The 25,086-nt window shown below is 43.6% G+C and overlaps 1 protein-coding gene across 2 annotated transcripts in view; it reads right to left on the bottom strand.

Moving 5' to 3' along the window:
- LOC115114174 (serine/threonine-protein kinase N2-like) overlaps positions 1–20,940 on the bottom strand; it is a 48,781-nt gene extending 27,841 nt beyond the window's left edge. Inside the window, exons 1-2 of one of the 2 annotated variants that reach the window (XM_029642224.2) lie at positions 20,599–20,940; positions 3,955–4,255 (exon numbers count right to left, since the gene is read on the bottom strand). In XM_029642224.2, the coding sequence (XP_029498084.2) occupies positions 3,955–4,255; positions 20,599–20,619 (322 nt within the window). In that variant the 5' untranslated portion in view covers positions 20,620–20,940. Of the gene's footprint in view, positions 1–3,954; positions 4,256–11,754; positions 12,059–20,598 lie in introns of those variants that run through there. The other variant, XM_029642223.2, reaches the window with a different exon arrangement.
- Positions 20,941–25,086: the final 4,146 nt, after the last annotated feature.

Raw genomic sequence — 25,086 nt, 5'->3', positions numbered from 1 at the left:
TGCCCTGCTAGAGTTGCCACGGTCAACTGTAAGTGCTGGTATTGTGAAGTGGGAACGTTAAGGAGCAACAATGGCTCAACCACGAAGTGGTAGGCCACACAAGCTCATAGAATGGGACCGCCGAGTGCTGAAGCACGTAGCGCGTAAAAATGATCTGTCCTCGGTTACAACACTCACTATCGAGTTCCAAACTGCCTCTGGAAGCAAAGTCAGCACAAGAACTGTTCGTCTGGAGCTTCATGAAATGCGTTTCCATGGCTGAGCAGCCGCACACAAGCCTAAGATCACCATGCGCAATGCCAAGCGTCGGCTGGAGTGGTGTAAAGCTCCTCACCATTGGACTCTGGAGCAGTGGAAACACGTTCTCTTGAGTGATGAATCACGCTTCACTATCTGGCAGTCTGACGGACAAATCTGGGTTTGGCGGATGGCAGGGGAGCACTACCTGCCCCAATGCATAGTGCAAATGTAAAGTTTGGTGGAGGAGGAATAATGTTTTTCATGGTTCGGGGTAGGCCCCTTAGTTCTAGTGAAGGGAAACCTTAACGCTACAGAATAAAATAACATTCTAGACGATTCTGTGCTTCCAACTTTGTGGAAGGTCCTTTCCTGTTTCAACATGACAATGCCCCCGTGCACAAAGCGAGGTCCATACAGAAATGGTTTGTCGAGATCGGTGTGGAAGAACTTGACTGGTCTGCACAGCGCCCTGACCTCAACCCCATCGAACACCATAGGGATGAATTGGAACGCCAACTGCGAGCCAGGCCTAATCGCCCAACATCAGTGCCTGGCCTCAATAATGCCCTTGTGGCTGAATGGAAGCGGGTCCCTGCAGCAATGTACCAACATCTAGCGGAAAGCATTCCAAGAAGAGTGGAGGCTGTTATAGAAGGGGGGACCAACTCCATATTAATGACCATGATTTTGAATGGAGATGTAACAACGAGCAGGTGTCCACATACTTTTGGTCATGTAATGTATACAGTGACATCTGATCCAAGACCTGTTTAATGGTTTTATAATTCTGTTGGTTATGTTGGGAGTGAAGGGGGAGCTGATCTGACATCAGTTATCAAGAGCAGACGTTAACCAGAACTTGGCTGCTGAGGAGATGACCTGAGGTCAGTTCCTAGTTCCAAGACGCCTTGTGACATTCCACTGGCCATGAGTCAGCTAACAAAAGCCCTTTCTCATCAGATAAGGGTTCAATGAGTCAGGCTAAATTTGTTCCCACTTAAGACTAATATTACATAGAGAAAGCCCCCCCCCCCCAATTTTGAATGTCTAGTAGAATATGCAATAGCAGCAGAGAAACCCATTCCTTCTCTCTTTACCCATTATCAATTTGAGAAACTATTCCCTGCCCATCCACTGTAACAACACAATGATGCCTTTCCCCAGTTCCAGTAACACGGTAAAAAACAAACATTGTCGGAGCACAAATTCACAGCAGCAGGTCCCAACAGCCTCGAAAGTAACTAATGGAGGCAATAAGGAATTTGGGATGTATCAGTGTCAGCTCCTAGAAGATGACTCACCACAATAAGGAATTTGGGATGTATCAGTGTCAGCTCCTAGAAGATGACTCACCACAATAGAGTGCATTCATTGTGTGTAGGTCCTATTTGTGCATTCTGTGCATTTGTCATGCATTGTGTGAACTTGTGTTGGTGCTGTCAAATGAGTAATTATGTGCTGTATCACGTATTGAGTGTCCTTGTACCAAGAAATACCACAGCTGATGATGCCTTTCCCCAGTTCCAGTAACACGGTAAAAAACAAACATTGTCGGAGCACAAATTCACAGCAGCAGGTCCCAACAGCCTCGAAAGTAACTAATGGAGGCAATAACACAATAAGGAATTTGGGATGTATCAGTGTCAGCTCCTAGAAGATGACTCACCACAATAAGGAATTTGGGATGTATCAGTGTCAGCTCCTAGAAGATGACTCACCACAATAAGGAATTTGGGATGTATCAGTGTCAGCTCCTAGAAGATGACTCACCACAATAAGGAATTTGGGATGTACCAGTGTCAGCTCCTAGAAGATGACTCACCACAATAAGGAATTTGGGATGTATCAGTGTCAGCTCCTAGAAGATGACTCACCACAATAAGGAATTTGGGATGTATCAGTGTCAGCTCCTAGAAGATGACTCACCACAATAAGGAATTTGGGATGTATCAGTGTCAGCTCCTAGAAGATGACTCACCACAATAAGGAATTTGGGATGTATCAGTGTCAGCTCCTAGAAGATGACTCACCACAATAAGGAATTTGGGATGTATCAGTGTCAGCTCCTAGAAGATGACTCACCACAATAGAGTGCATTCATTGTGTGTAGGTCCTATTTGTGCATTCTGTGCATTTGTCATGCATTGTGTGAACTTGTGTTGGTGCTGTCAAATGAGTAATTATGTGCTGTATCACGTATTGAGTGTCCTTGTACCAAGAAATACCACAGCTGAAGTAGGGCTGGGCGATACTGCCGAAATATCATATCACTATATTTTTTTGATTTGATGTTATGCTGGTATTATGTTTGGCTAAATTTGCTTTAGAAGTAGTGCATGAGCCTATAGGGTGGCAACACATTCAGTACATTCTAAGTGTTTTCAAACGGGGCATTCTGATTGTTTTATACTTTTCAATCAAACTTCAACCCACATTCTCCCCCCAAAGCAGCATTTTCAATTTCTGCACTCATTTGAGATCATTGCCACGTAGGGCTGCACAATATGGGCAAAAAAAATTAAATGAGGCCTTATTTTTAACCAAATATTGCAATTGCAATTTGACTTGCGATTTAGAGCAAAACAATTGGGTGAACTGTAGGGATCATGGAAATATAATGATTATTATAATTCTATAGTTAGAATATAATAATGGGCACTTTGAATACAGTGTTGTTTGACATGACAACAAATGAAAAAGCCAGGGAGGTGTTATTAAGAACCAAAGTGTTGGTCACCGTTTCCTAGGAGACCCTATAACCTTTGGCTACATTCAATGTTGTCTTAGCTACTTCATGTAGCTACCATATTCATGCTTCCTCTATTCCTCTTTGATTTTGAATATAATGTTGCACAGAAAACATGCCGATTTAGGCCTCCACCATCACCAGCATCAGGCTTTATTAACTAGCTGTGATTCTCTGACATATATTAGAGTGCTAGCCCACTAACAAGCGATTAGCATTAACGGCTAAAAACGATTTACCTTTTTTATTCAATGTTTTTTATTTTATCAGATGTAATGTTGCAGATAGATTGTAGTTTCCATCAATGTAATTGTCTGCATCATTTCCATCATGCTGCATGTACTGCATTGACCATGCAGACTGAACAAGCGGTCTCCTGGTCGAGCAACACTAACTGAGCTCCTTGATTGATTGGCGCGGGGCTTGGTCTGTGTGGAAAGCCTCGTGGAGAGAGAGAGCGAGAGGATATAGACAACTCAAATAGCGGAGTAAACTATAAAAACGAACGCTACACACGGCGGAGTAGCGCGTCACATTTAACAAACCAAACATTGAAATACCTCTATACACTGTAGCAAAATACAGTATACCGCCCAGCCCTAAACTAAAAGTACATTTGGGTACTGCATTCCACTCAATTCACTTCTCACCATGAATCAGTGGACCATACAGTCCCTAGCAGTTTGTTAGGGTCATTAACCACAATGTGAACTGAAACAGGACAGTGGAGGGAAGAGGGGGCATTTAAATCAGTGCATACACCTCATATCAAAAAAATAAGTTTCACATTCAAAATTCTCAGGTTTTTCAGAAATTTCTGTTGAAGGATTCCTGGAATCTGGAGAAAATAAGCAGGGAGGAAATCCTTTAACTAGGTATACTCTAACCGGGATTTCTGATCAACCTGGAAAAGCTTCCAGAGTTTTGCAACCTTAATTCCTCCCATGCCCAGTGAACAAGAGCCATACCTAGCAGTTCATCGGGGTCCTTGACCACGATGTGGGCATTGAGCTCCTGGAGCTCCTGGTGGAGCTCCTCCACCTTCTTGTTGGACTTCTTCAGCATGTTGTCCACGTAGGCCAGGCTCTTCTTGTCTGTGGTGACCTTGCGCAAGTTCTCCGCGCCCTCCTTGATTTTCAGCTCCTTGCGAATCTCGCGGCGGATCTGCTCCTTGATCTCGTCCAGCTTCTGCTGCACCATGGTGTCCGACAGGTCCAGATTGTGGCCCAGGCCCAGCCGCTCCGACACCAGCTGGCCTCTGGCATCACCCTGGGGGACAACAGAGAAGAGAGGTGGGGGTTAGAATGGATGCACTGGAAGGAGAATAGTAGTATAGACGGAGTCAAGACAGGAGCCCTAGACTGAGATTGCATTTATGTAGTCTCTCGACTGTTCTCAAGAGATCAAGACTACATTTCTGGTTAGTACCACCTGAAGCCGAACTTCGTCTTGAAGTAGTGGTTAGGCTGTAAGCCCCTAACCACTGATAAGGGGTCAGATATTTTTTCATCCCACCTTGGCCTTTCGGTAGGGTAATTTGACCCTAGATCTGTGGTTAGGAGCAGTCTCACTCCCACCAAACCTCTGACAGTTTTTTTGGTCAGCTGAGTCAATGGCTAGGATCTATTATATTTGAACAAGAACTAAAAGATGGAACACAGGTCATTGGGCAACCTTTTCCACTTAATCACACGTGGTGATATGAAAGGACTGGATAGGATGATAACATTGCAATATTGTCATAGCTCTGTGACCAGACAGGCTAGGTGAAATGCTCACCATTGCTGGCCAGGACTTTTTCTTGACCACATGATCCGACTAGGGAAATTAGGCTACTGTGAGCCCAAATTAAAGGCTGTGGAAAAACATCTGGCCCCATACCTACCCAATCCTTTCAGATCTACATAAGTGACTCGGGTTAGTAGCTTGGAGTTGTTTTGGAATTGGGCATTAGTATGGGCCTTGACCTGCATCATTACGGACAGTCTTAACTGGGGAAGGATTAGAGCTCTGTGCGTCTTCTTGAATGGAATTACAATGAAAGGTCAACCTACAAGTGCATTCGGAAAGTATTCAGACCCCTTCACTTTTTCCACATTTTGTTACACTACAGCCTTCTTCTAAATGGATTAAATTGATTTCCTCCCCCATCAACCCACACAAAATACCCCATAACCACAAAGCAAAAACAGGGTTTTCAAATGTATAACAAATAAAAAAGCAGATATCACATTTATATGAGTATTCAGACCCTTTACTCAATACTTTGTTGAAGCACCTATGACAGCAATTACAGCCTCGAGTATTCTTGGATATGACGCCACAAGCTTGGCACACCTTTATTTGGAGAGTTTCTCCCATTCTTTTCTGTAGATCCTCTCAAGCACTGTCAGGTTGGATGGTGAGAGTCACTGCACAGTTATTTCAGGTCTCTCCAGAGATGTTCGATCAGGTTCAAGTCTGAGCTCTGGCTGGGCCACTCAAAGACATTCAGAGGCTTGTCCCGAAGCCATTCCTGCGTTGTCTTGGCTTTATGCTTAGGGCAAATGTCCTGAGCAGGTTTTCATCAAGGATCTCTCAATACTTTGCTCCGTTCATCTTTCCCTCAAGCCTGACTAGTCTCCCAGTTCCTGCTGCTGAAAACCATCCCCATAGCATGGTGCTGCCACCACCATGCTTCACCATAGGGATGGTGCCAGGTTTCCTCCAGACTTGACGCTTGGCATTCAGGCCAAAGAGCTTCCTCTCCTTTAGGTGCCTTTTGGCAAACCCCAAGCGACTGTCATGTGCCTTTCACTGAGAAGTGGCTTCCGTATAGCCACTCTACCATAAAGGCCTGATTGGTGGGGTTCTGCAGAGATAGTTGTCCTTCTGGAAGGTTCTCCCATCTCCAGAGGAACTCTGGAGCTCTGTCAGAGTGACCATCATGTTCTTGGTCACCTCCCTGACCAAGGCCCTTCTCCCCTGATTCCTCAGTTTGGCCGGGCAGCTGGATCTAGGAAGAGTCTTGGTGGTTCCAAGCTTCTTCCATTTAAGAATGATGGAGGCAACTGCGTTCTTGGGGACCTTCAACATTGCAGAAATGTTTTAGTACCCTTCCCCACATCTGTGCCTCAATATAATCCTGTCTCGGAGCTCTACGGACAATTTCTTCAACCTCATGGCTTGGTTTTTGCTCTGACATGCACTGTCAACTATGGGACCTTATATAGACAGATTGATGAGGAAAATGTTTTATTTAATCCATTTTAGAATAAGGCTGTAACGTAACAAAAGTTGGAAAAAGCCAGGGGGTCTGAACACTTTCCGAATGAACTGTATATGGAGTCAGGAGGTCCCTCCAGCAGGAGCCAGGTCCACCCACTGGGGAGCCATGCCCAGCCAATCAGAATGAGTTTTTCCCCACAAAAGGACTTTATTTCAGACATAAATACTCATTAGTACTTTTTATTGTCTCCAGCAAAAGGTGCACCTGTGTAATGATCATGCTGTTTAATCAGCTTAATGATAACCCACACCTGTCAGGTGGATGGATTATCTTGGCAAAGGAGAAATGCTCAATAACCGGGATGTACGCAAATTTGTGCTCAAAATTTTAGAGAAATACACTTTTTGTGCGTATGGTACATTTCTGGGATCTTTTATTTCAGCTCATGAAAAATAGGACCAACACTTTACACTTTATATGTTTGTTCAGTATATTTTAGACCTACAGTGGGAGGAACAAGTATTTGATACACTGCCGATTTTGCAGGTTTTCCTACTTACAAAGCATGTAGAGGTCTGTAATTTTTTATCATAGGTACACTTCAACTGTGAGAGACGGAATCTAAAACAAAAATCCAGAAAATCACATTGTATGATTTTTAAGTAATTAATTTGCATTTTATTGCATGACATAACTATTTGATACATCAGAAAAGCAGAACTTAATATTTGGTACAGAAACCTTTGTTTACAATTACAGAGATCATACGTTTCCTGTAGTTCTTGACCAGGTTTGCACACACTGCAGCAGGGATTTTGGCCCACTCATATAATAGAAGCCAGCAGGTCCTTTATATTGGTAGGGCTGAAAGTCAGTAGTATCATATTACATTTACATTTAAGTCATTTAGCAGACGCTCTTATCCAGAGCGACTTACAAATTGGTGCATTCACCTTATGACATCCAGTGGAACAGTAGTGCATCTAAATCTTTTAAGGGGGGTGAGAGGGATTACTTTATCCTATCCTAGGTATTCCTTAAAGAGGTGGGGTTTCAGGTGTCTCCGGAAGGTGGTGATTGACTCCGCTGTCCTGGCGTCGTGAGGGAGTTTGTTCCACCATTGGGGGGCCAGAGCAGCGAACAGTTTTGACTGGGCTGAGCGGGAACTGTACTTCCTCAGTGGTAGGGAGGCGAGCAGGCCAGAGGTGGATGAACGCAGTGCCCTTGTTTGGGTGTAGGGCCTGATCAGAGCCTGGAGGTACTGAGGTGCCGTTCCCCTCACAGCTCCGTAGGCAAGCACCATGGTCTTGTAGCGGATGCGAGCTTCAACTGGAAGCCAGTGGAGAGAGCGGAGGAGCGGGGTGACGTGAGAGAACTTGGGAAGGTTGAACACCAGACGGGCTGCGGCGTTCTGGATGAGTTGTAGGGGTTTAATGGCACAGGCAGGGAGCCCAGCCAACAGCGAGTTGCAGTAATCCAGACGGGAGATGACAAGTGCCTGGATTAGGACCTGCGCCGCTTCCTGTGTGAGGCAGGGTCGTACTCTGCGGATGTTGTAGAGCATGAACCTACAGGAACGGGCCACCGCCTTGATGTTATTTGAGAACGACAGGGTGTTGTCCAGGATCACGCCAAGGTTCTTAGCGCTCTGGGAGGAGGACACAGTGGAGTTGTCAACCGTGATGGCGAGATCATGGAACGGGCAGTCCTTCCCCGGGAGGAAGAGCAGCTCCGTCTTGCCGAGGTTCAGCTTGAGGTGGTGATCCGTCATCCACACGGATATGTCTGCCAGACATGCAGAGATGCGATTCGCCACCTGGTCATCAGAAGGGGGAAAGGAGAAGATTAATTGTGTGTCGTCTGCATAGCAATGATAGGAGAGACCATGTGAGGTTATGACAGAGCCAAGTGACTTGGTGTATAGCGAGAATAGGAGAGGGCCTAGAACAGAGCCCTGGGGGACACCAGTGGTGAGAGCACGTGGTGAGGAGACAGATTCTCGCCACGCCACCTGGTAGGAGCGACCTGTCAGGTAGGACGCAATCCAAGCGTGGGCCGCGCCGGAGATGCCCAACTCGGAGAGGGTGGAGAGGAGGATCTGATGGTTCACAGTATCGAAGGCAGCCGATAGGTCTAGAAGGATGAGAGCAGAGGAGAGAGAGTTAGCTTTAGCAGTGCGGAGCGCCTCCGTGATACAGAGAAGAGCAGTCTTAGTTGAATGACTAGTCTTGAAACCTGACTGATTTGGATCAAGAAGGTCATTCTGAGAGAGATAGCGGGAGAGCTGGCCAAGGACGGCACGTTCAAGAGTTTTGGAGAGAAAAGAAAGAAGGGATACTGGTCTGTAGTTGTTGACATCGGAGGGATCGAGTGTAGGTTTTTTCAGAAGGGGTGCAACTCTCGCTCTCTTGAAGACGGAAGGGACGTAGCCAGCGGTCAGGGATGAGTTGATGAGCGAGGTGAGGTAAGGGAGAAGGTCTCCGGAAATGGTCTGGAGAAGAGAGGAGGGGATAGGGTCAAGCGGGCAGGTTGTTGGGCGGCCGGCCGTCACAAGACGCGAGATTTCATCTGGAGAGAGAGGGGAGAAAGAGGTCAGAGCACAGGGTAGGGCAGTGTGAGCAGAACCAGCGGTGTCGTTTGACTTAGCAAACGAGGATCGGATGTCGTCGACCTTCCTTTCAAAATGGTTGACGAAGTCATCTGCAGAGAGGGAGGAGGGGGAGGGGGAGGAGGATTCATGAGGGAGGAGAAGGTGGCAAAGAGCTTCCTAGGGTTAGAGGCAGATGCTTGGAATTTAGAGTGGTAGAAAGTGGCTTTAGCAGCAGAGACAGAAGAGGAAAATGTAGAGAGGAGGGAGTGAAAGGATGCCAGGTCCGCAGGGGAGGCGAGTTTTCCTCCATTTCCGCTCGGCTGCCCGGAGCCCTGTTCTGTGAGCTCGCAATGAGTCGTCGAGCCACGGAGCGGGAGGGGAGGACCGAGCCGGCCTGGAGGATAGGGGACATAGAGAGTCAAAGGATGCAGAAAGGGAGGAGAGGAGGGTTGAGGAGGCAGAATCAGGAGATAGGTTGGAGAAGGTTTGAGCAGAGGGAAGAGATGATAGGATGGAAGAGGAGAGAGTAGCGGGGAGAGAGAGCGAAGGTTGGGACGGCGCGATACCATCCGAGTAGGGGCAGTGTTGGAAGTGTTGGATGAGAGCGAGAGGGAAAAGGATACAAGGTAGTGGTCGGAGACTTGGAGGGGAGTTGCAATGAGGTTAGTGGAAGAACAGCATCTAGTAAAGATGAGGTTGAGCGTATTTCCTGCCTTGTGAGTAGGGGGAAGGTGAGAGGGTGAGGTCAAAAGAGGAGAGGAGTGGAAAGAAGGAGGCAGAGAGGAATGAGTCAAAGGTAGACGTGGGGAGGTTAAAGTCGCCCAGAACTGTGAGAGGTGAGCCGTCCTCAGGAAAGGAGCTTATCAAGGCATCAAGCTCATTGATGAACTCTCCGAGGGAACCTGGAGGGCGATAAATGATAAGGATGTTAAGCTTGAAAGGGCTGGTAACTGTGACAGCATGGAATTCAAAGGAGGCGATAGACAGATGGGTAAGGGGAGAAAGAGAGAATGACCACTTGGGAGAGATGAGGATCCCGGTGCCACCACCCCGCTGACCAGAAGCTCTCGGGGTGTGCGAGAACACGTGGGCAGACGAAGAGAGAGCAGTAGGAGTAGCAGTGTTGTCTGTGGTGATCCATGTTTCCGTCAGTGCCAAGAAGTCGAGGGACTGGAGGGAGGCATAGGCTGAGATGAACTCTGCCTTGTTGGCCGCAGATCGGCAGTTCCAGAGGCTACCGGAGACCTGGAACTCCACGTGGGTCGTGCGCGCTGGGACCACCAGATTAGGGTGGCCGCGGCCACGCGGTGTGGGGAGCGTTTGTATGGTCTGTGCAGAGAGGAGAGAACAGGGATAGACAGACACATAGTTGACAGGCTACACAAGAGGCTACGCTAATGCAAAGGAGATTGGAATGACAAGTGGACTACACGTCTCGAGTGTTCAGAAAGTTAAGCTTACGTAGCAAGAATCTTATTGACTAAAATGATTAAAATGATACAGTACTGCTGAAGTAGGCTAGCTGGCAGAGGCTGCGTTGTTGACTATGTAGGCTAGCTGTCAGTGGCTGCGTTGTTGACACTACACTAATCAAGTCGTTCCGTTGAGTGTAATAGTTTCTACTGTGCTGCTATTCGGGGCTAGCTGGCTAGCTAGCAGTGTTGATTACGTTACGTTGCGTTAAAAGAACGACAATAGCTGGCTAGCTAACCTAGGAAATCGCTCTAGACTACACAATTATCTTTGATACAAAGACGGCTATGTAGCTAGCTATGTAGCTAGCTACGATCAAACAAATCAAGCCATTGTACTGTAATGAAATGACATGAAAAATGTGATACTACCTGTGGAGCGAAGCGAAATGCGACCGGATTGTTGAGTGCGGAAGTTCTGTTCGGTAGACGTTGGCTAGCTGTTGGCTAGCTAGCAGTGTCTCCTACGTTAAGGACGACAAATAGCTGGCTAGCTAACCTCGGTAAATTAAGATAATCACTCTAAAACTACACACTCTAAACTACACAATTATCTTGGATACGAAGACAGCAAAGACAACTAGCTAACACTACACTAATCAAGTCGTTCAGTTGAGTGTAATAGTTGTGCTGCTAATCGGTAGACGGTGGACTAGCTAACGGTGGACGTTAGCTAGCTAGCTAGCTGCAGGGCGGTGTAGACTGCGTTAGGACGACGAAATACGATAATTACGCAATTATCTATGATACAAAGACGGCTATGTAGCTAGCTAAGAGGAAATTGCTAAGATTAGACAAATCAAACCGTTGTACTATAATGAAATGTAATGAAATGTAATACTACCTGCGGACCGAGTGCAGATGCGACCGCTCGCTCCAACCCGGAAGTTAAACAAATGAAACGGTACTACGGTATTCTAAAATGTTGGTATCATAAGTATCATGACGTATCATGACGTTTTGGTAACATGATATTACCGTGGTACCGGTATACCGTGCAACACTAGCAAAATGTAATAAAAATTATGGAATTAAGCTGTTGTTTCATATGAATGGAGCTGTTGTAGACACTGGAAGGGGAGCGAAATGGAATATAAAGTTGCAGTTCGGAATGACATAATTTCATATATACAACAGCTAAAGACTTGCATCACTATACTGAGAGCTTTACCATTTCCAAAAGGATGTGTTAGGGTGTTTTTGGAGCCTTTGCTAAAGAAAAATGTTGGGGCCCCCATACTACAAAACAAGGATGAGGAAGTTGTTTGCTGTAAGTTTCTCTAAAATGTGAAATCACAAAAAAGGTGTCTGGAATCTTCTATAAAATGCCATTTAAATTAAAAAGGAAAGATTTGGTTGTACAAAAATAAAACTTCTTTAAAAAAACAAATATCTTTCAACTATCTGGATATCCCCAAAAATATTATTTGAATACTGAAATCATTTCAAATGCCCATCCCTATATTTGACTATTCCTACACAAATCTAGGTTCCTTACCATCACATCATCAATTTCCATCAACCTTGTCTCCATTACATCTGCAACAGAAGACCGCCCATGCATGTTTTGAAGTTCTGCTTTGTTCTTCCTCTCATCACAATAACATAAGTAAAGTTCTCTCTTTTCTAAAACAGTTATCCTCTACAACAGCAACATGTCTGGGTGACTCAAAAGCAAAAGTCAGTTGGACGCATACGCTCTCTGTCCAACCCTTCCCACTCTCACAGACAGACAGACAGACACACACACACACAAACCGTCTGAGGGAACAAAATCCTGCTTAGCCTCGCGCTCTGTGAGGTCACAGGAGACGAGAATGGGACCTAATCTCACTCCGGGGAGAGAGTTGAGTCTTAAAATAAACATTGGTAAAAAAAAAGAACGCCAGCGGTCCAATGCCCTCCCCCATGGAGCGACGTGTGAGGGAGTAGGAGGTGGCTTTGCAGTTGTGTACAGCTACAAGTAAATGGCTTCTTGTAAGGTTAAGATTGGGAGCCTGGGAAAGAGTTCGTAACGTAATTTTTTGCCAAGGTCGTTTCCCCAACGCCGTCTACAGCTTTTAGTACTGTTGATTGTTCAGTATATGGCTAATGAAATAATCTAATCCACTACTTTGGTGGTGCAAGCAAGCACCGTGTTTCAACCAAGAGCCAATGGAATAACGTAGAGCTATTGTATTTGTGTCAAATTAGCCAACATGTATTTTGCCTAATTGATATGCTCTGATTGACCCAGTTAGAATTTTAAAAAACAGGTTTAGTGTGTGTTTGACAGAGTGCACGGTAGTTCCCTGTTTTGGCTGGCCAGTTGCTAAAACTTCTCTATCTTTAACGCCACCCTCTCCTCCCATAAAGGTGCTTTACAGAGGAAATATGCAATGCCTAGGCCTATAGTACATTCCAGTCCAGAGGGAGACAGGCTCCGCCTCCTTGTATGACTCATAGGTAAACAACTCAACTCCTGGAAGAGGTAAAAAGACAGCTCAACCCAATTGGTTTTTCCGTAACTCTGTTTGACTAGGCTACCCCTGAACACAATACAAAGACACAGACCAGCCTTATTCTTCCCTCTAAGCAACAAAATAGCTAAGAAAATCTAACTGACCGAGGAGAACACTGAAATTGGACAGGCTTGCATAGGAGTTTTAATCATCGCAAATGATAAAAGATTGTGTCCTTATTCCTTAATATGTTAGATTAGCCTATTTCTCATGCAACTAAAATAATGTCACCTTAAAACATGCAGCGAAACCAAAGCTAACATCAAAAGTATGAATTTCCACTATAAGCAGGCTAAATAGTCTTCAGCTCAAATGCCAACAAAAGCTCAATTAAGTTTGAGGGACAATGGAAAAGTTGGTCAGGCGGACATTCATCTATGCCAAGTCTGACTTTAGAAACCAAGACTATTGGGATTATGGTACCTGTTTATATATATATATATATATATATATTTTTAAAATCCTGACTAACCTTGAACACCATTCAACCTTTACACAAATTATTACCCGAAACCAGCTTCAACACATTTGGTTTGGTAGCTGCCTTTAAAACAGAAATGGCACATAGGCTACAACAGGTCAACAACTTCAACTCCAGGCCAGACTAAAGCATTTAAAAGACTGCAGTGCTTGGAAATTACGGTCCATCACAAATACATCGATGACAGGTGTAATTACAACCCTGGTCAGTTTAGAGAGATTCTCCGGTACTTTTGTATATTAATTTTTAGCCAGTAGTTCTGAAAGTAGCCAAAAGTGGTCCCCGATAAATGCATATGTCATCACAGTACCAGTTAAAAGTTAGGATACACCTACTCATTAAAGGGTTTTTCTTAATTTGGACTATTTTCTAAATTGTAGAATAATAGTGAAGAAATCAAAACTATGAAATAACACAACCACAAAAAGTGTTAAACAAACCCAAATATATTTTTCATTCTTCAAAGAAGTCACCCTTTTGGCTTGACAGCTTTGCACATGCTTGGCTTTCTCTCAACCAGCTTCACATGGAATGCTTTTCCAACAGTCTTGAAGGAGTTCCCACATATGCTGAGCACTTGTTGGCTGCTTTTCCTTCACTCTGCGGTCCAACTCATCCCAAACCATCTCAATTGGGTTGAGATTGGGTGATTGTGGAGGCCAGGTCATCTGATGCAGCCCTCCATCCCTCTCCTTCTTGGTCAAATAGTCCTTACACAGCCTGGAGGTGTGCTAGGTCATTGCCCTGATGAAAAACAAATAGTCATCCCATCTCGTTCTCACTTAGTGGGACTGTGTATCACTGCAGAATGCTGTGGAAGCCATGCTGGTTAAGTGTGCCTTGAATTCTAAATAAATCACTGACAGTGTCACCAGCAAAGCACCATCACACCTCCTCCTCCATGCTTCACGGTGGGAACCACACATGCGGAGGTCATCCGTTCACCTACTCTGCGTCTCACAAAGGCACGGCGGTTGGAACCAAAAATCCCCAAAAGTTGGACTCATCAGACAAAAGGACAGATTTCCCCCGGTCTAATGTCCATTGCCCAAGCAAGTCTCCTCTTCTTATTGGTGTCCTTTAGTAATGGTTGCTTTGCAGCAATACAGTGAAATGCTTACTTTACAAGCCCATAACCAACAATGCAGTTAAGGTAAAAAAAACTTGTGACTCCCTGTCTTCGGTCAGATAGGATCATCACTTTATTTTAAGAACGTGAAATGTCAGAATAATAGTAGAAAATTATTTATTTCAGCTTTTATTTCTTTCATCACATTCCCAGTGAGTCAGAAGTTAACTTGGGTCAAATGTTTCAGGTAGCCTTCCACAAGCTTCACACAATAAGTTGGGTGAATTTTCACCCATTCCTCCTGACAGAGCTTGTGTACCTGAGTCAGGTTTGTAGGACTCTTTGCTCGCACACATTTTCTATAGGATTGAGGTCAGGGCTTTGTGATGGCCACTCCAATACCTTGACTTTGTTGTCCTTAAGCCATTTTGCCACAACTTTGGAAGTATGCTTGGGGTCATTGTCCATTTGGAAGACCCATTTGCAACCAAGCTTTAACTTCCTGACTGATGTCTTGAGATGTTGCTTCAATACATCCACATAATTTTCCTTCTCATGATGCCATCTATTTTGTGAAGTGCACCAGTCCCTCCTGCAGCAAAGCACCCCACAACATGATGCCGCCACCCCCGTGCTTCATTGTTGGGATGGTGTTCTTCGGCTTACAAGCCTCCCCCTTTTTCCTCCCAACATAACGATGGTCATTATGGCCTAACAGTTTTATTTTTGTTTCATCAGACCAGAGGACATTTCTCCTCAAAGTACGATCTTTGTCCCTGTGTGCAGTTGCAAACCGTAGTCTGGCTTGTTTATGGTGGTTTTGGAGCAGTGGCTTCTTCCTTGCTGAGCGGCCTTGCAGGTTATGTCGATATAGGACTCGTTTTACTGTGGATATAGATACTTTCGTACCAATTTCCTCCAGAATCTTCACAAGGTCCTCTGCTGTTGTTCTGGGATTGATTTGTACATTTCGCACCAAAGTACGTTCATCTCTAGGAGACAGAACGCATCTCCTTCCTGAGCGGTATGACGGCTGCCTGGTCCCATGGTGTTTATACTGTTTGTTTGTACAGATGAATGTGGTAACTTCAGGCATTTGGAAATTGCTCCAAAGGATGAACCAGACTTGTGGAGGTCTACAATTTATTTTCTGAAGTCTTGGATGATTTCTTTTGATTTTCCCATGATGTCAAGCAAAGAGGCACTGAGTTTGAAGGTACACCTCCAATTGACTCAAATGATGTCAATTAGCCTATCAGAAGCTTCTAAAGCCATGACATAATTTTCTGGAATTTTCTAAGCTGTTTAAAGGCACAGTCAACTTAGTGTATGTAAACTTCTGACCCACTGGAATTGTGATACAGTGAATTTTAAGTGAAATAATCTGTCTGTAAACAATAGTTGGAAAAATTACTTGTGTCATGCACAAAGTAGATGTCCTAACCGACTTGCCAAAACTAGAGTTTGTTAACAAGACATTTGTGGAGTGATTGAAAAATGAGTTTTAATGACTCCAACCTAAGTGTATGTAAATTTCAGACTTCAACTGTATACAGGGGTACCAGTACACAGTCAATGTGCGGGGGTTACTGGTTAGTCGAGGTAATATGTACATGTAGGTACAGTTATTAAAATGACTATGCATAGATAATAACAGAGTAGCAGCAGTGTAAAGGGGGGACAAATAGTCTGGAAAGCAATTTGATTAGATGTTCAGGAGTCTTAAGGCTTGGGGGTAGAACCTGTTAAGAAGCCTGGATGGCAGGAAGCTTGGCCCCAGTTATGTACTCGGCCGTACGCACTACCCTCTGTCGTGCCTTGCGGTCCTTTGGCCTTGCAGTTGCCATACCAGCCAGTGATTCAACCAGTCAGGATGCTCTCGATGGTGCGGCTGTAGAACCTTTTGAGGATCTGAGGACCAATACCAAATCTTTTCAGTCTCCTGAGAGAGAATAGGTGTTGACGTGCCCTCTTCACGACTGTCTTGGTGTGCTTGGACCATGTTATTTTGTTGGTGATGTGGACACCAAGGAACTTGAAGCTCTCAACCTGCTCCACTACAGCCCCGTCGATGAGAATGGGGGCTTGCTCGATCCTCCTTTTTCTGTAGTCCACAATCATCTCATTTGTCTTGATCATGGTGAGGGAAGAGGATGTTGTCCTGGCACCACATGGCCAGGTCTCTGACCTCCTCCCTATCGGCTGTCTTGTCGTTGTCGGTGATCAGGCCTACCACTGTTGTGTCATCTGCAAACTTAATGATGGTGTTGGAGTCGTGCCTGGCCGTGCAGTCATGAGTGAACAGGGAGTACAGGACGGGACTGAGCACGCACCCCTGAGGGGCCCCGTGTTGAGGATCAGCGTGGCAGATGTGCTGTTACCTACCCTTACCACCTGGGGGGCGGCCCGTCAGAAAATCCAGGATCCAGTTGCAGAGGGAGGTGTTTAGTCCCAGGGTCCTTAGCTTAGTAATGAGCTTTGAGGGCACTATGAAGCTGGTTGAGAGACTGACAAGAATGTGCAAACTTGTCATCAAGGAAAAAGCTGGCTACTTTGAAGAATCTAAAATATATTTTGATTTGTTTGACACTTTTTTGGTTACTACATGATTCCATAGTTTTGATGTCTTCACTATTATTCTACAAGTTTTTAAAAAATAAGAAAAACCCTTGAATGAGTAGGTGTCCAAACTTTTGACTGGTACTGTATGTGCAGATATGCACACCACGTCATTGCTCTCTCTCTGCTGTGTGCGCATCTTGCTAGCTGTCACTCAAATGGCGAGGGGCTGAAGCTCATTGGCTGAAACTCTAATTGCTTGGGGGCTGGCCCAAGTGGGGGAACATTTTGGGAAAATGGCACCGCACAGCTTCTAGAAAACAGCCGCTTTCCAACTAGGGAATTCATGGCGAATTGAGGTAAGACAGCAATTCTGCTTATTGACTATATACATATGAACTACACACTGACACATTAAGCCCAAAGCAGGAGGTTTAAAAAATACGTACTTGTCATCAAGGTTCCGGTACATGTCTAACTGGATGTGTTGCTTTTACATCACAAGCCAAATTCTGCAGTGATACCTGGGAACAGTGGTTTGCCTGTCTCTCTTGGCAGGATTACGGCAAGACACAAACTACTGATGAGCAAGAGGTTGTGGGCCATAGTTTATTGGCAATAACACAACTTTGTCACTCCTACACATGCACTAGTTACAGTGCATTCGGAAAGTATTCAGACCCCTTGACTTTTTCCACATTTTGTTACGTTAACAGCCATATTCTAAAATTTATTAAATGGGGGGGGGGGTTCCCCCTCATCAATATACATACAATAACCCATAATGACAAAGCAAAAACTGTTTTTGAAATTTTTGCAAATGTATAAAAAACATAAAATAAAAAAAATCACATTTACATAAGTATTCAGACCCTATACTCAGTACTTTATTGAAGAACCATTGGCAGTGATTACATCCAAGAAGATTTGAGGCTATGACGCTACAAGCTTGGCACACTTGTATTTGGGGAATTTCTCCCATAGATCCTCAAGCTCTGTCAGGTTGGATTGGGAGCATTGCAGCACAGCTATTTTCAGGTCTCTTCGATCGGGTTCAAGTCCGGGCACTGGCCGGGCCACTCAAGGACTTGTCCCGAAGCCACTCCTGTTTTGTCTTGGCTGTGTGCTTAGGGTTGTTGTCCTGTTGGAAGGTGAATCTTCGCCCCAGTCTGAGGTCCTGAACACTCTGGAGCAGGTTTTCATCAAGGATCTCTCAGTACATTGTCCCGTTCATCTTCGCCTTGATCCTGACTAGTCTCCCAGTACCTGCCGCTGAAAAACATCCCCACAGCACGATGCTGCCACCATGCTTCACCGTAGGTAGGGATTAGCGCCAGGTTTCCTCCAAACGTCATACTTGGCATTCAGGCCAGAGTTCAATCTTGGTTTCATCAGACCAGAGAATATTTTTACTCATGATCTGAGAGTCCTTTAGCTGCCTTTTGGTAGAGTGTTAATGAGCCATTTGTAAATTTTTCTCTCAGCTTTTGTTATTTTCTCTGGATTGGCGAGAGACCATTTAATTTGAGTGCTTTTATTGTCAATGTCATATGTTTGCTATCATTGGGCCACTATTGAACCCAAAGTGCCCCCAAATCCATTGTTTTGCTGCTGTAACTCATTAACTTGTTGCATTTCTCCAAACCAAGGGTGACGTTGAACATGTTTTATTCATGACAGATTATTTTTTAAATCCCAGATTATTTTCATTTCTTTATATTCCCTTTAGGATCATAAATTGCAATCCATTTTCATGTATTTTTCTATGGTTATCATGTAAGACTAACTTTACCTAACCCATGCGGGCACTGCTAACTGCTGGTGCTGCTATGCTAGTTCCCGTTCTTCTATTGATGGCCTACTAACACAGACACTGATCAGATCACACTCTACCATAAAGGCCTGATTCTTGGAATTCTGCAGAGAAGGGAGATACTTCAGAAGGACAAGCATCTCCACAGAGGAACTCTGGAGCTCAGTCAGAGTGACAATTGGGTTCCTGGTCACCTGCCTGACTAATGCCCTTCTCCGCCGATTGCTAAGTTTGGCTGGGCTGCCAGCTCTAGGAAGAGTCTGGGTGGTTCCAAAGTTCTTCCATTTAAGAATGATGGAGGCCACTATGTTCTTGGGGACCTTCAATGCTGCAAATTCCTGCCTCAGAGCTCTATGGACAATTCCTTTGACCTCATGGATTGGTTTCTGCTCTGACATGCACTGTCAACTATGGGACCCTATATAGACAGGTGTGCCTTCCAAATCATGCCCAATCAATTGAATTTACCACAGGTGGACTCCAATCAAGTTGTAGAAACATTTCAAGGATGATCAATGGAAACAGGATGGACCTGAGCTCAATTTAGAGTATTATAGCAAAGCGTCTGAATATTTATGTAAATAAAGGAATATATATATATATATATATATATAAAATAAAATGCTTTGTCATTATGGGGTATTTTGTGTAGATTGATTATTATTTATTTTTCATTTATATATATATATTTTAATAAGGCTGTAACAACAAAATGTGGAAAAAGTCAAGGGGTCTGAATACTTTCCGAATAGACTATTTTGTTTAGTGGCCGATAGCAGCATAATTAACTTGACAAACACAAGAGCCTTCCACTCACTGTCCAAACAATCTCAGACGTCACCCATTTAAGAATACGAGTCTTGTGAAATCATGTCTGCAAAGATTAGTCTGCATTCATGGGTGCTGCTGGGCGGGTATAAATAAGGTTCCAAACAGTGTACCAGCTTCAATCTAATTATAGAAACCGCAAACAAAGGCAACATTTTCACAGGTTAATGTCCTCAAATGTAAATGTTTAGGAGAGAGTTAAGTTATGTTTGGTACCATACAAAGCTACTAAATTGCATGGTCAGATAACATCATTATTGTTCAAGGCTACATTGTTGTTTGATGGACAAGTATTATTTTTTTTCGATACAAATTGGCAGATGACAGGTGACGTCACCCCAGTGACAGCAGTGGTGACCACAACCTTTCTTCTGACTAATTTGTTACAGTTCAGAGGCGAAAAATAGATTGAAACATGCAACTTTCTAAATGATTTTCAGTCAGCCACCTGTGAGGTTTCTGTTGCATTGTATGATTAGCTACAAATTCAATCATGTTTAAGGGAATGCTTAGCTAACATTTAGGATTTGAATGCCTATACTTGAAACATTATTTTCAACTACGTTAAATCTAGGCTCCAACCAAGTAAAACATGTTTCTTTTAATAGACACCTTTGGGCTTTACCACGCGCTCACTTGACTCAAGTGTGTCACTGTTTACAAAGGAGTTTAAAATGGAACATTACTTTTACCGTCTCGGTTTAAAATGGGATATGAAATGGAAAATGTTCTTCCAATTCGTTCTAAACAATTTTGTTTACCAAAATGTTTAAAAAACATTTTACTATCATAATATATTTTACATTTATTTTAGGACATTTCAATAATCTACAGCAGATGAATTCAGTAATTCAGATGTTGCGTGCTCAAATGCAAATTACACTGGATTTTTTTCCCTTCTAATTGTTTTCCAGGCCTCAATCCATAATTCCCAGTCCTTCGGGAAAGGGTGGATAAATCCCTCAGAAATGCATAAAACTCTAGATTTGAACCTACTGCGAATGTTCGATAGAATAAAGTTAGTCTACTAAATTGGAAAACGCGCATTACAACTTTACGCGTTTATTGTAACAGTTGTCAACTTTTCCTACCTGCACGGAATCGGCGGCCATCTTGGCTTTCGACTTTTGAATCAAACTCTACGGAGAGAGGGGAGGTGGAACTCCAAAAACAGCCTTGTTTTGAGTTTCCCTCTCGTGCGACAAAAATAACTTATTCGGTGACCAAACCATCGGTCATCTTGGAAATACTTGACTTTCCATGCCTTTCTTTGAATCCTTGTGTCTTTTTTCGCTTAGGCCAAGGCACGAAAAGTTGTTCTATAGTCCACATAAGTGAAGCAGCACCATAAATCTGTCCCACTGCTTTTGGGAGAGAGCAGCGGTGGTTTGTGTGGAAATACATCAGCGTCCGCCCATAGGAGCTATGCACTCACTCAACCCATAGCCCACTCTCGCGGCCAGATTATAGTCACACTCTCTCACGTGATCATACATTTCACACACACACGAACCCCACAACTTTTTTACGGAATAATTTGACAATTCTAGCACTAGGTTAAAACGATTAAGATTATGAGCAGGAGGTTATACTATGATATAGTAGCTGAAAATAGTGAAGGACACTTCAATGACATCATCTTCCTAATTTATTATAGGATACCAAATATAAAAAGCGGCAGTAGTATAGTGATAGCCTACAGGGGTTCCCAAACTTTTTAACTCAGGGCCCCCCTATTTCTATTGGCACAAGCACTGTTCGTGATACAAGCTGTTCACACCCCTCTTGTTGGTGGAGATCATTTTGCAGGTTTAAAGTTTATTTCCTGCAATTTTACACATTTTGTCATGGGGCCCAAAGAAAATGTAGCAGTTTTAAATCAAATGTTCTTGCAATCCTATACATTTTGCCATGTCTAATGTGTATTCATGTGATATTTGAGTGACAAAAAAATGACAACAATATCTATGGGCTAAAAAAAAACTACATGAAAGCGTTAGCTGATCTGAATATTTCTGACAGGTTATAAATAGCTCTCTAAGGTCGACAATAACCAACATGACAGGATTAACTGATGATGCTCTACCCAATTTCGAAATTGCACCTTATGCATTCTACTATTACAGCTTTTACGAGTAAGTATAAAGCCGGAATGAGTTCCTTTAAAAAAATTGATATCTATTTTTTTGTGGGGGTGGAGACCCCCCCACCCACCGATCCCATGCAGTTTGGGAATCACTGGCGTAATACATTGTAATAGTACAGTAGTAGTAGTTGCAGAGAATAACTATCATGATTGTAACCAAATCTGTCCAGTTGCTGCCGCCAATCTAAAATAGCTGTCAACTGACTGCACTTGATACCAATGGCACCACGCTGTCCATGTGCAGGCAGGCCTTCTACAGATATGGCCCCAACAAGATAAAGAATCAAGTCATGTCCATTATACAATAGATGTCTGTGTTTTAAGTTCTGGACATGTGCGCCCTGTTCAATAATATCCGTCACAACCTGTGAGACACTGGGATGTTGGTCTGTATTATGTAAGGCGGTGCTGAACTCTACCTATCACTTAGGTGAGACATCATGCATAGACGTCAATGGAATGTGGGAGAGTGTTCCATAGTGTGTGCCCATTACCCAAAATAAACATTTCTGAACACAGCCCTAAGCTTCTGATAACCTGAAATGTGATCTTTTCAATCCAACAATACTACAGTAGTTCATTGGTTTGGTGTGGTAATAGGTTGGTTTCAAGTGTTGGGTAGTAACTAAACTCAGCAAAAAAAGAAATGTCCCTTTTTCAGGACCCTGTCTTTCAAAGATAATTCATAAAAATCCAAATAACTTCACAGATCTTCATTATAAAGAGTTTAAACACTGTTTCCCATGCTTGTTCAATGAAACATAAACAATGAATGAACATGCAGCTGTGGAATGGTCGTTAAGACAGGCAATTAAGGTAACAGTTATGAAAACTTAGGACACTAAAGATGCCTTTCTACTGACTCTGAAAAACACCACAAGAAAGATGCCCAGGGTCCCTGCTCATCTGCGTGAATGTGCCTTAGGCATGCTGCAACGAGGCATGAGGACTGCAGATGGGGCCAGGGCAATACATTGCAATGTCTGTACTGTGAGACACCTAAGACAGTATTAAAGGGAGGCAGGATGGACAGCTGATCCTCCTCGCAGTGGCAGACCACGTGTAAACAACATCTGCACAGGATCGGTACATCCGAACATCACACTTGTGGGGCTGGTAGAGGATGGCAACAACAACTGCCCGAGTTACACCAGGAATGCACAGTCCCTCAATCAGTGCTCAGACTGTCCGCAATAGGCTGAGAGAGGCTGGACTGACTGTCACAGCATCATCGGACTGAGCTTGTTGTCATTGCAGGCAAACTCAACGCTGTGCTTTACAGGGAAAACATCCTCCTCCCTCATATGGTACCCTTCCTGCAGGCTCATCCTGACATGACCCTCCAGCATGACAATGCCACCAGCTATACTGCTCGTTCTGTGTGTGATTTTCTGCAAGACAGGAATGTCAGTGTTCTGCCATGGCCAGCGAAGAGCCCGCATCTCAATCCCATTGAGCACGTTGGATCGGCGGGTCATTTCCCCAGAAATGTCTGGGAACTTGCAGGTGCTTTGGAGGCAGAGTGGGGTAACATCTCACAGCAAGAACTGGCAAATCTGGTGCAGTCCATGAGGAGGAGATGCACTGCAGTACTTAATGCAGCTGGTGGCCACACCAGATACCGACTGTTACTTTTGATTTTGATCCCCCCTTTGTTCAGGGACATATTATTCAATTTCTGTTAGTCACATGTCTGTGGAACTTGTTCAGTTTATGTCTCAGTTGTTGAATCTTGTTATGTTCATACAAATATTTACACGTTAAGTTTGGTGAAAATAAACGCAGTTGACAGTGAGGGGATGTTTCTTTTCTTGCGGAGTTTACATATATTTTGAGTAATTTAACTACATCAAATCATGGTAGTGTTTTCAGTAGTTAATTACTTGTTTTGCCATGAAGCGGTGTAGCTAACTACTGGAACTACAGATTAGGCAACTTTTTTTGCTTAAGTAAAATAAAATATGGGTGAGTTAGGCAATAATGATTTATTTCCGGCATCACACCTCCGTAATTCTCACTTGAAACATTGTTTTTGTGTTTAACAGGCTAAATTACACACTGTTAACATTTGACCCCAGAGTGATCTGTCTTGCAATTTGTAGTCTGAGATTTCAGATTTCATTTTTCACAAAGTAGTTTGGATGTAGTGAACTACTTTTTCAAAGTAACTTTATTTACGTAAACTATATATTTCTTATTAAGGGTAGCAGTTAGTGTAGCTTAACTTCTTCCAGTGTAACGTAATTGGTAGCTATATTTTAAGAGTAGCTTCCCCAACACCGTTGGTTTCCTGCTTCTGTACCGTCACCAGTGCATAAGAAAGTTGTTACACTATATAGCCTTCATTACGGTTCCTGGATCAGTTTGGTCATTTTACAGATGAAGAGATCCAATCTCATGAAGTAGGTCTCAGATCAGTCTGGGAGGGCTTGGACAGAGGGCCAGGGAAACCCTTTTTATAGGGTCACAGTGACAAGTCCAGGAAGTTGTTGTAGGCTGGCTATCTAATGACGGGATTAATAGGAGATTGGTTCAGTAACTGATGACGAGCATGAGATTACCTAGGCCTGGCTGGGTAAAGCTTGGTGAGACACCGATTCAACAGTGTGCACCAGGCAGCCCTGGGACTGTGACTTACATTTTTCTTCAAACAGAGAAGTTGATGTGTACTTGTTGCCATTCTTTTCCTCAGTTTGGAAACCCCTTATGTCATTTGGTCTCAATCTGCTTTTTCAGGAAGAGGTATCACCTAGCCTGATCCATGTCTTTTAATTGGCTGTTTCCATGACACACACATCACCATGGGCTGGTTAATGTCACCCATAGATGTCTCCACTCCAGGCAGGTGAAGACACAAATTAGCCAATGAGCTCCCTCTATAGTACAGAGAGAACAGCAGCCAACATTTTCAGTGTCGATCAATGTACTAACAAATAATTACATAAAAAGCATGCAGTAATGGGCAATTCATTTTCTTTTTTAGATGACAACAAAAACATGGGAATGACAAAATGATAACAAAAACATGGTGAAGTTAACATTCCAACAGATACTACACACAGAGAGAGAGAGAGCCTGTCTTTGCAGTGATTTGGGTTGGTTAGGGAGGAAGGGAAAATAGGCTGAGTGACCAAAACTAGAGGAGTAGCCTCTGTATAACATAGACCTTAAAGGGGCACTTCACCACTAGAACCTCACATTCATTATACAGTATATACAGTTGAAGTCAGAAGATTACATACACCTTAGCCAAATACATTTAAACTCAGTTTTACACAATTCCTGACTTGACTTTTCAAAATTCCCTGTCTTAGGTCAGTTAGGATCACCACTTTATTTTAAGACTGTGAAATGTCAGAAAAATAGTAGATAATTATTTATTTCAGCTTTTATTTCTTTCATCAAATTCCCAGTGGGTCAGAAGTTTACATAC

Source organism: Oncorhynchus nerka, linkage group LG9b, assembly GCF_034236695.1.
Source record: "Oncorhynchus nerka isolate Pitt River linkage group LG9b, Oner_Uvic_2.0, whole genome shotgun sequence".
Lineage (NCBI taxonomy): Eukaryota > Metazoa > Chordata > Actinopteri > Salmoniformes > Salmonidae > Oncorhynchus > Oncorhynchus nerka.
The sequence above is the reverse complement of the archived record's forward strand: the minus strand, read 5'-3'. Positions and strand labels throughout refer to the sequence as shown.